Source organism: Armigeres subalbatus, unplaced genomic scaffold, assembly GCF_024139115.2.
Source record: "Armigeres subalbatus isolate Guangzhou_Male unplaced genomic scaffold, GZ_Asu_2 Contig395, whole genome shotgun sequence".
Classification (NCBI taxonomy): domain Eukaryota; kingdom Metazoa; phylum Arthropoda; class Insecta; order Diptera; family Culicidae; genus Armigeres; species Armigeres subalbatus.
In genome coordinates this window covers 421,045-436,209 of record NW_026943146.1, presented here as the reverse complement: position 1 = coordinate 436,209, position 15,165 = coordinate 421,045, and the positions used below count along the sequence as shown (strand labels likewise).

The 15,165-nt window shown below is 39.9% G+C and overlaps 1 protein-coding gene across 1 annotated transcript in view; it reads left to right on the top strand.

Moving 5' to 3' along the window:
- LOC134204098 (uncharacterized) overlaps positions 1 to 15,165 on the top strand; it is a 114,322-nt gene that overhangs the window by 92,813 nt on the left and 6,344 nt on the right. The window contains exons 11-14 of the mRNA XM_062678925.1: positions 7,377 to 7,495; positions 7,791 to 8,101; positions 8,560 to 8,923; positions 8,991 to 9,161. Coding sequence (XP_062534909.1) covers positions 7,377 to 7,495; positions 7,791 to 8,101; positions 8,560 to 8,923; positions 8,991 to 9,161 — 965 coding nt within the window. The remainder of the gene's footprint in view (positions 1 to 7,376; positions 7,496 to 7,790; positions 8,102 to 8,559; positions 8,924 to 8,990; positions 9,162 to 15,165) is intronic.

The following is a 15,165-nucleotide window of genomic DNA, read 5'->3' as shown; positions in this document are numbered from 1 at the left end:
GAGAAGAAATTTCTTCAAAGTTTAAAACACAATCGCATAGTGACGGTTAATCGCAACGATGGTTTTACGTTGTCCAACGTTTACCTTGCGATCGTGTTTTTTTACACAACCTTTCTGATTTTTTTTCTGATTGGGAACATCTGTCACCCTTCACTCTTTCCTCTGGAAAAAGCCTTGAAAAATAAACAAAAAACAATAAATTTGATAGTGCTTCAATCTGCTACATCCATCTAAGGTCCCAAACCAGGTTGACACTTCGCCTGCAATCCTAATACACTGGAGTCGGTTTTTACGCGGGGGTACGTTTCGCATAAATCGAAACCGCGTAAAAAATCGACTTTTAATGATTTTCACTTGTTTCCTAACCGCTTAAAAAACTTTTGAAAAAATCCGCGTAAATCCCGAAAATCACGTAAAAACGTAAATTTAATAAGAAATCGGGTTTTCGCTATTTTCACGCGTAACCAAAGGTCTGTCAACCTGTTTCATACATGGTGCATGCTCCTTGTAGTACATAGAATAGAATGTATACACAGCATAACTTCTTGGCTATCAATAAAAAAAATCCTTGAGTAAGGCCTTTAGATCTACACGCGTAACCAAAGGTCTGTCACCCTGTTTCAAATATGGTACATGCTCCCTATTGTAGGTAGAATATAATGTTTACACAGCATAGTTTCTTGTCTATCCAAGAAATTCTTGCAGCAACCTTTCGATCTACACGCGTAAGCAAAGGTCTGTTGACCTGTTTCAAATATATTGCGTGCTCTTTGTGGTACATAATTTCCGAGATGCGCGTGAAAATAGTCACGTAAATGACGACCCAAATCAGGGACTCCGAAACCGACTGCCACAGCAGCTGCTGGGCAGATGCACAGTGAATAAGATTCAACTGTGTTGCTTGGATGGCTTCTTCTTATTTTCCTCTCTCACAGGACACGGAGGTCCACTCATAACGTGATTACATGCTTGCTATTTGTAAGCGCAGGTGAACACTTTGGTGCCTTATCGCATTCCTGCGCCTTGTGCCCTTCCTAACCACAATGACGTCACAGGTTGCTACGCACGGTCTGGGCCTTTACAGTCGTAGGACTTATGCCCCGACTCTAAGCACCAATAGTACCCGTTCACAGAAGATGTCTGGTTTGCTTATTGGGCATACTGACCAGCCGATTTCAACATCCCTCGCTCCACGACCTAGGGTAAGCTAGTTGCGTGCCAAAGGGACGACCTTTGTATCGCACTGCTCTCTAACGGCAGAGACGACGTCGTCCGCGTTTGTGACCTCGTCCAGTTGCTTGCACTGGAAGGTCACTTCCATCCCCAACTACCTCACCTCGGCGGTGTTACCCATGATCTATTGGGCCAGCTGTCCCGTTAGCTTGCGCTCCACGTTTCAGCACCAAGATCATTGCACCGGTCTTGGTGCGTCTGACGCTTGGCGCGTCCTGTCCCAGCGCCGAAAGCTTTTCGGTCACCCGCATCGACGTCGGCGTACTTATCCTTATCAGTTTTTACCAACATGGCCTCTACTTTGTCCCTAACTTTCTTATTGGGTCGAGATGCGCTCGACTTCCGCTTTGAGCTACTGACCAGCTTCCATGGATTTCGGTTCCTTGTGCCGATGGCACCGACCGGCTGATACTCTCTTGCGGTCCGGCGACTTGCGTCTGGTTGGCGCCTTTTGATTTTTGGGCCCAGAAGTGGCCTTCTCGGGTCAACGCCCTTCGGGCTCCACTACTCCCCGATCTGCTCCATCAAGACGACGTTTGGCTTTTATGATCGCCTAGTGTTTGGTTTTGCTCTGAGCACCTTCGTCGGTTTGCTGCCTGAGTCGTTTTTGGTTAGGCGCAGTCTTTTCCTTTTGGCCGACTAGGCAAAATCAATCGCCTCTTGGGCCAAAGTCACTCTTCCAAGCAGTGTTGTGCTGAATCATTATCAGACTATAATGATTGCAATTTTCATAAGAAAACATTATAGTCTGATAATGATTCAGTACAATACTGTTTGAAGGAGAACTTTTGAACACAAACACAGAATTTTTATCACTTGATTGAAGTAAGATCGCGGGTGAGTTTGATCACCCTCGATTTTTTAAAATTTTGATTTTTCCCATCCCTTCTTCCAAGGAAGAAAAAGGCCTTGGTTGTGGCACCTTTATCGGCCTTGTCGCTTCCCCAGGGTGGCTGATAAATTGCTGATAAATGAGGCGAAGACGAGTGTAGCCAAACGAACTCTCAATTAGTGTAGCCAAACGAGCATGACGTCACGATTGCAACAGAAGCAATGGAATGTGTGACGTCAAATTCACGTGGCACATTTTTCCCTTCTCACATCTCACATCTTTAACTCATTTTTAATTTCTTTCATCTCATTTCTAACTATTGACTTCTCGCCTCTCACTTCTCGATTCTCACTTCTGAACTCTTTGTTTCTCACATCACACACTTCACTTTTCCCTTCCAACTTCTCTCTTTTAGTTTCTCACTTCTCACATCTCACATGTTGCTTTTTATTTCTCACTCCTCACTTCTCACTTCTCGCTTTCACGTCTCACATCTTTATCTCATTTCTCACTTCTCACTATTCACTTATTGCCTCTCACTTCTTACTTCTCGCTTCTCACTTCTCACTTCTTGCTTCTCACTTTTAGCTTCACACTCACCACTTCTCCTTTCTAACTTTACCTTTCTTGCCTTCACTTCTCACATCTTACTGCTTTCCATTTCTCGCTTCTCACTTCTTACATTTCACATCTTACAACTCATTTATCTCCATTCACTTCTCGTTTCTCACTTCTAACTTTTCACTTCTTGTTTTCTCACTTCTAATTTCCCGCTTCTAACTTCTTACTTCTTTCTTCTCTCTTCTCGCTTCCCACTTCTTACTTCTCACTTCTCACTTCTTACAGGGTGTTAATAAGTACGAATACAACTTTTCATCGTTGTATAGATGCGAACCATGTGCATTCTATATATGGGTATTGGCGCCAGCTTTAGCCTCATATATAGACTAACCGATGCGCATGGCATTGACTTGTTGTCATTTGTGTTTTGTTTTCCTTCCGAAGGAGTACCGCGACGTCGTAGTAAATTTGTTTGCGTGAGGTGAGCGACACGGTGACATATTCCGGCGGATGAAATCGCACCGGGTAGCGCGGAATTTCATCTATACCACCATCCGTCAGTACCGGGAGACGAGATCGACCAAGGACCGTGCGACGTCCGAGCGGTCGCGCTCGGCAAGGACGCCAGCCGGCATTAAGGTGATGAGAGAGCGGGTTCGTCGAAAAATGAACCGCTCGATCTGGAAGACCGCTTCGGACCTGAATGTGTCTATCGGGAAGATGTGGACCATCATGACGAAAGACCTGGGATACAAGCCGTACAAGAAACGCAAGGTTCACGGAGTAACGGAGGCCACAACAAAGAAGAGGCGGGACAGAGCCAAACTGATATTTTCGCGGCACGCAGGTCAGGAGTTTGTGTTTTCTGATGAGAAACTTTTTGGCTTACAACAGCCGCATAATGTCCAAAATGATCGGTTGTGGGCGCCGACGTTTACCAGCATCCCCCATCCCACATAAACATCCCGTGGTTCTAGAGCGCCGCATCGGTGATGGTTTGGGGGGCCGTATGCAGGCGTGGGAAGCTCCCACTGGTGTTCATCGATAAAAACGTGAAAATAAACGCCGCATACTTTAAGACCGAGATTTTAGAGAAGGTTGTGACTTCAGCACTTCGGAACATCTACGGAAATGATCATTACGTCTTTCAACAGGACGGCGCACCGGCCCACACGGCGAATATCGTCCAAGCGTGGTGACGGGAGAATTTGAGTGACTGAGCACTATGGACATGGACTATGCCGATGGATCAGGTGCGTGCCGCGTGCGATTCATTTGAGAAACGTCAATAAATACAGCACAAAGGAGGGATGCTGCCAGCTAATATGTCGTGAAGGTTCTTAATAAACATTGTTTCAATAAAAATTGAATCAGAAAAGAAAATCTTGTATTTTTTTAACACATTTTTAAAGTGTGTTCGAACTTATTGAACACCCTGTATTTCTCATTTCTACTTTTTCACTTCTCCCTTCTTATTTCACACTTCTTACATCTCACATATTACTTCTCACTTCTTATTTCTCACTTCTGACTCCTCACATTTAACTTCTCATTTCTCACTATTTACTTCTCACTTTTCACTTTTCAAAAATCACTTTCCACTGCTCATCTTTTACTTCTCACTACTCGCATATCATTCCTTACTTCACACTTCCCAAATCTCACACCTCACTTCTCGCGACCGTTTTCTCACTTCTCATTTCTCCCTTCCTATTTCTCACTTCTCACATCGACCATCTTACTATCATCCTCCATTTTTTAATTATTCTTCCCGCTTCGCATTTATCGTTCACACCTCTCGTTTCTCACTACTCAGTATTAAACGTCTCTTTCCCGTAACACGGTAGATCACTTTGACGTAGTGTGTTGCGGTGTAAGATCTACCAAACAGAGCCCTAGCTTAATCCATTTTTCTAGCTAGGGCAATAAGTTGTGGTAATTTAGGATTCATCGTATTTAGTCCCCGTTACCAACAGCAGTTTCAGAAATAAAACATATTTAATGTTACCTTGCAGATAGTTGAATGACTCGCATTCCTCTTGTTTGAGGCTAAACTGTATGTAGCGGAAACAACTTTTCAAGCAATTAGTGAAAAAAAACCGCGGTACCCGGTCCTAGGCTGAACTGACTGCTGGAAAAATCGAGTTAGAGGTTTAAATACGTACTAACTCTTTATGAACTGGTGAAAAATGGTAGGGAAGAGGAACACACGGAAGTTCTTATTACTGAACCAATTCTCTTGCTTGAAATGGTATTATCGACAGAGCTAAATCCCGGCTTCTAAGAGTTTTACTGATGATATTCTAGAAGCAAGACAAGGATGTGGCTAGGGCTCTGATGTATGGCCAAAAACAGTACATATTACTATTCTGTTTTCTCAAGAAAGGATTGATTTCCTATTGATAAGAGGCGCGCCTTCAATGGGATTCCTCTATGAAGGGTCTGAATAGCGGGACCTTGCCATGGTGGTCTTGAGAAAACAAAACAACAACTGTATCGAAACCGATACTGCATTGCTTCTCAATAGCACTGGAGTAATTCGACATGCACTTAAACACTAAGGATACGGGTAACGTTACAATAGATCTAATAATTGGTCGCAGTGGCAAAAAAAACTTTTCACTATTCACTTCTTAATCCTCACTTCTCATTTTACACTACTTACTTCACACTTCTCATTTTTCACTTCGTACTTTTTACTTCTCTCTTCTCGCTTCTTACTTCTCACATCTCAAATCTCATTTACCGTATCTAATTTCTCACTTGTCACTTCTCATTCCTTCCTTCTTACTTCTCACTTCTCGCTTCTCACTTCACATCCACACTTCTTCCTTCTTGCTTCTAACATCTCACATATTACTTCTAATTTCTCACTTATCACTTCTCACATCTCACATATTATTTCTCACTTCTCACATATAACTTCTTAATTCTCACTTGTCACCTCTCACATCTCACTACTCACTTCTCGCTTCTCACTTCTCACTTCTTACTACTCACTTTTAACTTTTCATTTCCTCACTTCTTACTTCCTCACTTCTCACTTATCACCTGATACTTCTTACTTCTCCCTTCTCTTTTTTCCCTTCCTGCTACTCACTTCTACTCACTACTCACTACATACTACCCCTCATTTATCATTTCTCACTTCTCATTCGGCCTAATGGCTGTGGCCTAATGACCTTCGGGATTGACGGCCTTCGCTCTAATGACCCAGCATCATACCTCCATTAAATACTCTTGAAAAAGACTTAGAATATTTCTTCAAAAACCGCGTAAAATCCGAAATCCGCGTAAAAACGACTTTTGAAAAAATCGATCAAAAATTAACTTTTTATGATTTTCACGTAATTTCAAGACTTTTTTGAAAAATCGATAATTTTTTTTTTTGAAAATCCGCTTAAATACCAAAAACCGCGTAAAAAACGCGTGAAAAGCGACCCCAGTGTACTTGATTTTGAGCCATCAACAATGTGCGCGTATCAGTCTAATCAGTTTCGTCCGAAAACCGTATTAAGACATTATCTGTCACTGCAAATTTCTTTTCACTGAACCGTACTTGCTTCTTTGAAATCAATAAACAAATATGGTGAGTCTGCAGGTCGATGGCCGGTCGGGTCATGGAAATTCTCGGATTAGAAATTTTTGGTCTTCCCTGGGCATAAAAGTATCCTTGTTTTAGCCTCATGATATACGAGTGCAAAAAAAAAAGAAAACTTGGCTTAGAAACCTTGCAGTTAGTAACTGTGAGCTCTTGAATGAACACTAAGCTGCAAGGCAATGTCCTAGTGAGTGATGTAATGCCAATGAGATGAAGAAGAAAGCTTTAAAACAAAATAATCTAAAAAACGTAACATTTTAGCATAGTCAAGTTTTGCTGCATTTTATCCTACTGTTCAGCTTCTACCACGCAAAAGCCAACATGTAACAGCAATTTCCCCCACTGTCAATAAGTGCTTTTAAACCAATATCCCGCTATTCTCCTTTTTCCAATACATTATGAGGGGATGTTTTGTGAAGCATATCATCTTCTCCCTCACCATTTCAATTTCATCACATACTTTCCATCCTCTACCCCCGCCACCATTGTTTCCGTTATCAAATGTTGCCATTCTCGAAATAGAAGAGTGATGCTAGCAGCATAGCTAAAGTGAGAAGCCTCATTTCTAAGCTGTTGATGATTTCCGGTTTATTTTCAAACAGGCCTCCCATTCTAAAATGAATTGAATTATGTATCAGAATGTTGCATTGAACGATGATTTATCACTTGCAGGTGTGAGTATGTATTATGTTTCATGGATAAGGACATTCGCGTAAAAATGTTGGAAAATTTAATTAGCCATACCCATGTGCTTAAGTTAGGATATTTCTTTCTATGGGGAACCGCCTTCGTTTTTCTAATAATTGTTTTTCTTTGAACCTAATATATCGCTGTCATATTCATATTTATCCCATGTTTGGTGGGTCATGCATAAAACGGAAGTATAGTGCTGATTAATATTTTCTCCACCCTTTGAATTCTGGAGAAGAACATTTTCGATAATTTTTCAAAACCGAATATTCGAATCACGTTCGGGATCAGAACAGTACGCGATTTTGTCGAATATTTATTGAATTCCGTTTGAAAAGATATACGTCATAACTCGACGAGTATAATTAATGTCTTTTGATAATTATCACAGCAAAACACGTTGTACCAAAATCAGTTGATTGATTTTTCAAGCATTAACGACATTTTATTTCTTTTCAGGTGCATAGACATTGGGAAATATGCAATGATCGGAACCAGCGTTAGGACATGTGTTCGATCTGAATGGACAGGTCAAAAGCCATCATGCTTTGGATTAAATCAGGAAAATGATTATGCAAGTAGGTGCCAATAATTTTAATTTTCATTATCAGCGAATGCATGTGGTCAAGAAGAGCACTGATAATACAAATTTCATCTATCCTTATCTTGACTCGAATTCTTCAGAACTTTTTTCAAGGATCATCTTTTGAATACTTAGATCTTAACAATAACATTTCACTGTTTTTTTACTATATTGGACTAACATGTGAAGTCATTTTTACCTTAAAGTCAACCGGATTTCACGTCCTTTCATATTACACACAACTGCCAGTTATAAAATGACCAAAAATTCTACGTCTAACATTTTCACAGTGGAAAAACCGCCAACGATTTTGATTCGTCACCAAAATGGGCCAATTGCGCAAAGTAACGACGGCAAGCTCATTGTGTACCCGGGAACGACCGTCCACCTGGAGTGTCTTTGGATGAGACGCTTTGGCAATCCGAAATGGAATGTCAGCCATGACTACAGGAAATATCCGGAAGGTTGGAGCTCGGACGAGGGACGCGATCCGCAGCTGGAGTACCGAATCAGCATCATGCATGCGGTGAAGGATGATTCTGGAATTTTCACCTGTGTAACACCGGCTCGGCACACACACGCTGTGGAAGTGATTGTTAAGGTGAGCAAGATTTTTCCATTAGGTTCACTCGCTGGTACGAGATGACGGTGTCTTTCGTTGTGGTTGCTTGAATGGGCAGTAAAATGGACTAAAATTGTAAAACTTTCTGACATACCTACTCCAAAAACAATTTATCAATGTGACCTGATTTAATTCCTAGCCTGTAAATAATAAAATTGAAATTGCCTTTGAATGAATTTATATTCCATATGGTACGATATCAGCTAAATAACAAAAATCTTGTTATGATATCTGATTGGTTTTCTGACATTTGTTCAATGATCCCTTCAGACAGATTTAGGTATAACGAATTCATGTTTCATTTTTACACGAGTCGAGTGTGATTAGCTCTCCATTACAACAATTTAGTTTTACAAATAAAATCAATAATTCATATTTCCCGCATTTGATGTGCCGCTTATATTTCTACTATTCTTTTCTTTTTCTCCAATCCACAGCCAGTTCACTGCAACGAAATTCAAGTGCGACGTGGACTTTCCGCCAGCACATCGGAGACGATGATGGGCATCCGGGTGCTGTTTTCGTGTACGAATGGAAACGCACTGATCGGTACACCGGAAATTACTTGTCTGCCAAGTGGCAATTGGAGCGCTCCTCTTCCCGTATGCGAGAGTGTCGAATGCGGCGAGGTGCCAATCCAAGCCAACAGTAATGGGTCAGCACCGAGAGTGGCTATACTTTCGCGTGAGGTCGGAGGCCGGTCAGCATTCTCCTGTCCGCCTGGGTACGGGCTACGAGGGCCCAGTGAAGCAATTTGTTTGCCATCTGGAGAGTGGGGTGGCCCGTTCCCGACGTGCGTCGGTAGGTTATTGGAGTGGAGTATGAGACGTGACTGGGTTTTACACTACAAGATGACTATTTTATTCAGAGGTTCAGTGTTTCCACCCCGGAGCTCCACAGAATGGTTACGCACAGGGAACGCCTCCCTACAGAGCTGGGGACGTTGTGCAGTTCAATTGCAACCCGGAATACATGATGCAAGGTCAGCCTATAATTGCCTGTCAGGATAATGGACGATGGTCAGGAGGTCTACCCAAATGTAAGTATGGGCTGTAACTAATTTACTTGCTAATTTATCGCTTTTCTGAATTCAATAAAGCGATTTCCGTTATTTGTTTTGTGGAGATTTTTTTCGTACTATTAATCTCGTTCAAACAGTTCTCGAAAATAAAAATCAGTTACCAGTTGTCTTCCTTATATTAGATAAATTATACGAAATTGTCACATCCAGCAATGAATTTCCCTGATGACAGTTACATTTTTGCTCTCTACAATGTTGTGCGACCTAAAATAAAGGTATCTGCATACAAGTGGAAAAATATATATTTTAAATATGTGTATTAGGGTGGCTCCAGTCAATATGGGAAATAACTTATGCTGTTGTTTTTGATGGGCTGCCCTCTTACTTCATTAAAAATTTTATCCAAATCTGTCAATTTTTGAAAAATGCTGACCTCATTCGAAATCTGTATGGAAAATGTAAGAAGAAATATCGGAAATATGTATTTTATAGCTAGCTTGCGTTATTCACGGAGAAAACCTACACAACTATGATATGCACAATCTTAAAACAATTACGAAGTGGCTTCCGAAAACCGCCGGTAATTTTGTCAAAAACAAAAAAAAAGTATAATATAGATCAGGGCTGCCCAACGTACGGCCCGCGGGCCGGATGCGGCCCTCAGCTCCATTTTTTGTGGCCCGCGCACCGTGGTAGAAAATATTTCATAACCGGCCCACCAGCTTTTATATGTGGCTCCAGGAGCTTCTTTTTTATAATTTATTAATAAATACTGTAAGATATCACCGGTTTATAAAAAAAAGTTTGGTAATCGCGCCATTAACTTAACGTATCCAATAATTCCTTTTATTTGTATTGGAATTAAAATATAATAGTTTACATATTTTGAAATGGCTGGATTGAGTGACCAGAGTGACCCAATGAAACGAAAGGTTGATGTGGAACACCGCGTTTTCACATTCAACAAAGGAAAGCCGGTTTTCTCATTTTTTTCGGAAAGTGTTGCTGTGTTGAAGGAATATGATCTGAAACGACATTACGAAACCAAGCATCCATACGACATTTACACTGAACTAGGAAGATAACAAATGTTAAAGAAGCTTCAAAGATAAGATGCTCATTTAATTTAAATTTCCATTATTGATTCAAATTATTTGTGAAACAGTGGATTATCGAAGCAGCAAACTCTCTTCACTCTGACAAACACGAAGCCAGAAAATGCAGTACGGGCCAGTTTTGCTGTTAGTGAGATTTTGGCAAAATGAATGAAACTATTCCAGGATTGTGAACTTGGGATGCACATCGGCTATTGTCGGCATCGTGTGCTCTTAGGAAAAAGTCTCCTTCAGTAGCATAAGTTCTTGCAGAAGATTAGAAAACTACGTTACGTGGAAAAGCCGCCTGGTTCAAATTCTACTCTCTCGCAATCGATGACAATACCGATATTGAATACTTGGTGCAGGTAGCTGCCTTCATAAAGGGACAAGGGAGTTGATGATCATCTTTAAATCAAGAAGGAATTATCAGTTTTGACCCTAATGAGCGGAACGACCGAGAAAGACCTGAGGGGAGCTGTTAACCCTGCATGAAGAGGCTTGGACACTCCTCTCAAAACTTAGGTGGCCTTACAACTGATGGAGCCGGCACTGGCAATGACGGTAAAGAACGCTGGCATTGTGTCATTTCTAAGAAAGAAAATGCAATCACAGTGGTATGGTTCGGTGAATCTATGAGCGAAAACGATTGATATTCCTGAAGTAATTGACTTTATCAACGCGAGGGGTCCACAACCACCAATTCTGAATGATTTTGACGGAAATGGAAGAAGAATACGGATATTTGCTGTATTGTTGCGAAATTCGTAGAACCAGACATGGGAGGATTTATTCTCTTCGAAACGAAATCGCTCTATTTCTTACAAGATAAAGAAACCCAATGCCCGAACTGAAAGATCCTGAATGGGAGAGTGGCTTAGCTTTTCTGGTAAATATTACCAGACATTTAAATGATTTGAACTTAAAGCTGTAAGGCACGCATCACCACGTCGAACTTTTAGTATCCAACATTAAAGCTTATGAAACGAAATTGGCGCGAAACATGTTTGTACAGTTTGTTGCTAAAAACTGGTACATTTCCTTCACCTTGTTAATTTTATAGAACACATTTACGCATTATCCATTTTTTCAACACCGTTTTATGATGAGAACAATAAAATGTATCCGAAATGTTTCAAATGGAGATTATCGACCTCCAATACAATGACAACCATCAACGACCAGAAAGAAAACATCTCTCATCTCAGCACATTAAAAAAAAGCAGTAAAAAACTTCGAATCCTGTTTGTGAATTTTGGTCACTGATTGCGAAAACAATATGCAATAACAATTTCAATTGCGAAAACAATATTCAATAATAAGCAACTATTTTATGTTTTATGTTTCAATCGTGTTTAATTCTTCTCTGAAGATTTTTTTGCCATTCAGGAAAAAATGAGAAAAAAAACTCAATGTTTCATAATTTTAGTATTTAGTATATAAAAAATTGCCGAATATTGTTTGGCCCGTCAGAAGATGTTAATTCTGAAATTTGTCTCGTGACTTGAAAAGATTGGGCAGGCCTGATATAGATTGTTAGAGTACCCAAGTAACATTTCCTTCACCAAAATGCTTTATACATATTTTAACAAAGTTTTATTATAGTCACCTATGCTCTGAATGATTTTATCGCTATCCTGGTAAATGCTATTGGAATTTGAATACTTTGAATTTTATTTGCATTTAGACATCATTATAACAGCAATGATAAAACTAGATTATTTTTAATTTTTTCGTTCTCCTAATAAATGTTTTATCGTGGCCAATAAAACCCGTGAAATGCTATTTTATAAGCCTTTTTAAATCACGAATTTGTTTGTAGCTTAAAGCTAAATATAAACTATTCCGCATTTAACAAATACTTATTTTGTTCTATTGTAGCTGTTCTCTGGGCTTCGGGAGATTGGTCTAACATGGAAAATATAAACTATTAGATAAGCTGTATCGTAAATTCACCATGTATACTGAGGATATCTATCGCTAGTTTATTGTACTTAGTTTACAGAAAAAACGCGCAGTTGTACAACAAATCCTGTATAACTAACGCTCGTCTGCCACATTTTTAATCATATCAATAGAACTCAAAGCACAATTTGATAAAAATGATCAAACATAAGGTACAACTAGTTGGCCGTGGATCTCCAATCGCTTATACACATAAGGGGCCGTACACATATTACGTAAGGGGCTGTACACTTATGGCGGGATGGTGGATCTTTCGTTTTCTAACGCACGTTTTTGTATCAAAATGACTCTGAAATAAAAAGAGTAAAATAATGAATAACATTGATCATACTGATCATATCAATTCTCTTTGTCGTTGTTCTCTTCATCCAGTTAGCCGTGGCCATCTTTTCCATGTTCAATCTTTCGTGTGTTGTATTTCAAGTTCTTCGGTCTGTTCTTGTGCTTGGACATAGTTTTGACTGTCGTCAACCTCTGTTTGCTATTCCTCATCACACGTTTGAAGAAAGCATCACAATCGATCTCGGTGAAGTCCTTATCAGCGAGAAGTATCAGCTTCATAAAAAGAGTTCGAGTCCTCTTGAAAAACTTTAGTGCAACTTTGCTAGTATCGGAGACTTCGCCAACTGCAGTATCATTTGACTTACTTTCTTCTTCTACCCGACAATTTCCAGTCCACGAACATTCAGTGAGAAACTCACGCGTCATGAAATAATAGATGAGCTTGTAACAGCAGTCAAGACCGTTCCCTCCACAGATAAAGTTTATGTGTGTCATATACTTTTGAAGAACTTCTGGATCTTTCAAATCCTCCTCCAGTTGGTTCAGCTCGTCGGACGAGCTGATTGGTTTAAACATCATCTCCGATTGTTTGTTATGAGCAGCTCCGATTGAATTCCAGTCCAAAGCAACGTTCATCAGGTATTCCTGCTTGGTCTGCATATTTGCTATCCACTGCATCATTTTCATGTGGTTGTCCAGAATGTTGGATTGGTTGAGCAGTATGGTATTAAGAACGGTGGTAATTCCTTCGTTGTTCGAGTCTGGCGTTGCGTTGGTTGTTTAAGTTGTGGGATGTACACTACATTGCTCATATGATCGGATGAGCCTTCGTCGATCATCAATATTTTTGTTTCCGGATGTTGGCTCTGAAAATGCATTACATTTGTGTTAATTTAATTTTGGGCAAATTGTATTTTTTTCTTACCACAGATACTTCACTTCCAGTCGCTTTCTCTTGCAAGATGATGCTCGGTTGCGGAGCCAAGTGGTTCAAATCTTTTACCACATCTCGAGCAGCGTTGACAGGCTTCCGAAGACTAGCTTTTTTTTGCTGGTGGAGAAGGAATAACCGATGATGCAACGCCAGTCTCCGTGTTCGTCACACCTTCCATTTTCTCTATCTCCAGTTCTACTTCCGCGCGTGAGTGAAACTCTTTTTTTCACGCAATCATGACTCTCCCTGGTATCTGCCGGAACTGAATTTTCATCCAATGCCAAATTTTCCACACAACTTTTCTTAGGCCAAAACAAGGTGCCATCATTTTTCCCATTGTGAGGGAACAACAGTGAGGCACGTTTCTCCTTTTTCAATAGTTTGCACTATTCTATAAGGCATTTCTGGATTTTCACACGATATTCTTCTAGAGAATGAAAAAATATGCTGTGTAAATATTTACATTTGATTCGCGTTGTTCGTTGTTTGAACTGTCGAATAGTCAGATAGCTGTCACAAATGCTATGATAAAATTATTTGGTTGTTTGCAATGTTTTTAATCCCGAAATAAAACTTATTAGTCGGCAGACACATTTCATGTGACACTAATAAGCATAAACCATCCTATTGATGAAATTCAAGTAACTGAAACACTTTAAGCTTGAAGTATGATGTGAGAAATGGATTTGATTATCACCGATTATCACCGATTTTTCAAAATTCTTGAAAAAAATACTTGAATTTTTATAATAGTATGTACAAAAGCTTGTGTTACATGCAATGACATATCAAAACGCTAAAAAAATAAGAACAGATTACGCTTTCATTCGAGCTTTTAATATGTTTGTAATATAAAAATAAAGTTAGATATACCAAAATAAGAAGTTCATAGAAGCGAGTTAGTGCCAAAGCAATTATTTTACCATCTTTCACTGAAAATTTGAAGCCCCAGAAAAATTTGGTCGTTTGAGTTGAATTTTGATGTAAATATTCAAGAAAAAATGTGATATTGCTTAACAAATAGCGATCCTTTATTTATTCCTGACATAGTTAATTATTTGCTTTCAAAACGATTTTCTTTTAAATCCTAAAGAACAATTTTCGTTGCTTTTCAGTGACATTTTGGTTGTATGTCAGTTTTTACAAAAACCTTGACAAAAACAAATGTGTACAAGAAGCAATATTAATGCTCATTAGAATGTTTTTAATTTCCTCATGGTCTAATGACTGCTATATAAAGAGGTTTCCAAAGCTATCTGTTGAATGGGCCACTTTTTATATAAGGTTAGAAGTAATTGAATGTTGAGAAAGTCGTTAAGCATTCCATAACTGTGGGGGTAGCGTATGGGACCAACATTATCCCCTAGTCAAGAGTGAATTAGACGTATGACGATTACGTTCGCAGAGCTGATGTAGGGTAAGACGGTATAATTGACGATGCCCCCTATAGCTTGAGCTTGAGCTTGAGCTTGATTGACTGCTCGTAGTTGCTACTCCATTATGACCAGATCAGCTGTTCTTGCACAGGGAACCAACAGATGTTTGCTTGCGACTAGCACACATCTTCAATGTACAAGTACTGGTGATCTCATTTGTTAGGTCATACTGGCGCCTGCCACGTCAGAATGCAAGTCAATGTAGGGAAGGGGAGGAAATGATGATGCAATCACTCGCCCACTGCAAGCCGAATATACCTCTGCACTTGCCACGAGTTCATGCGGAATTTGTTGGAATTTCTGGGTTAGGT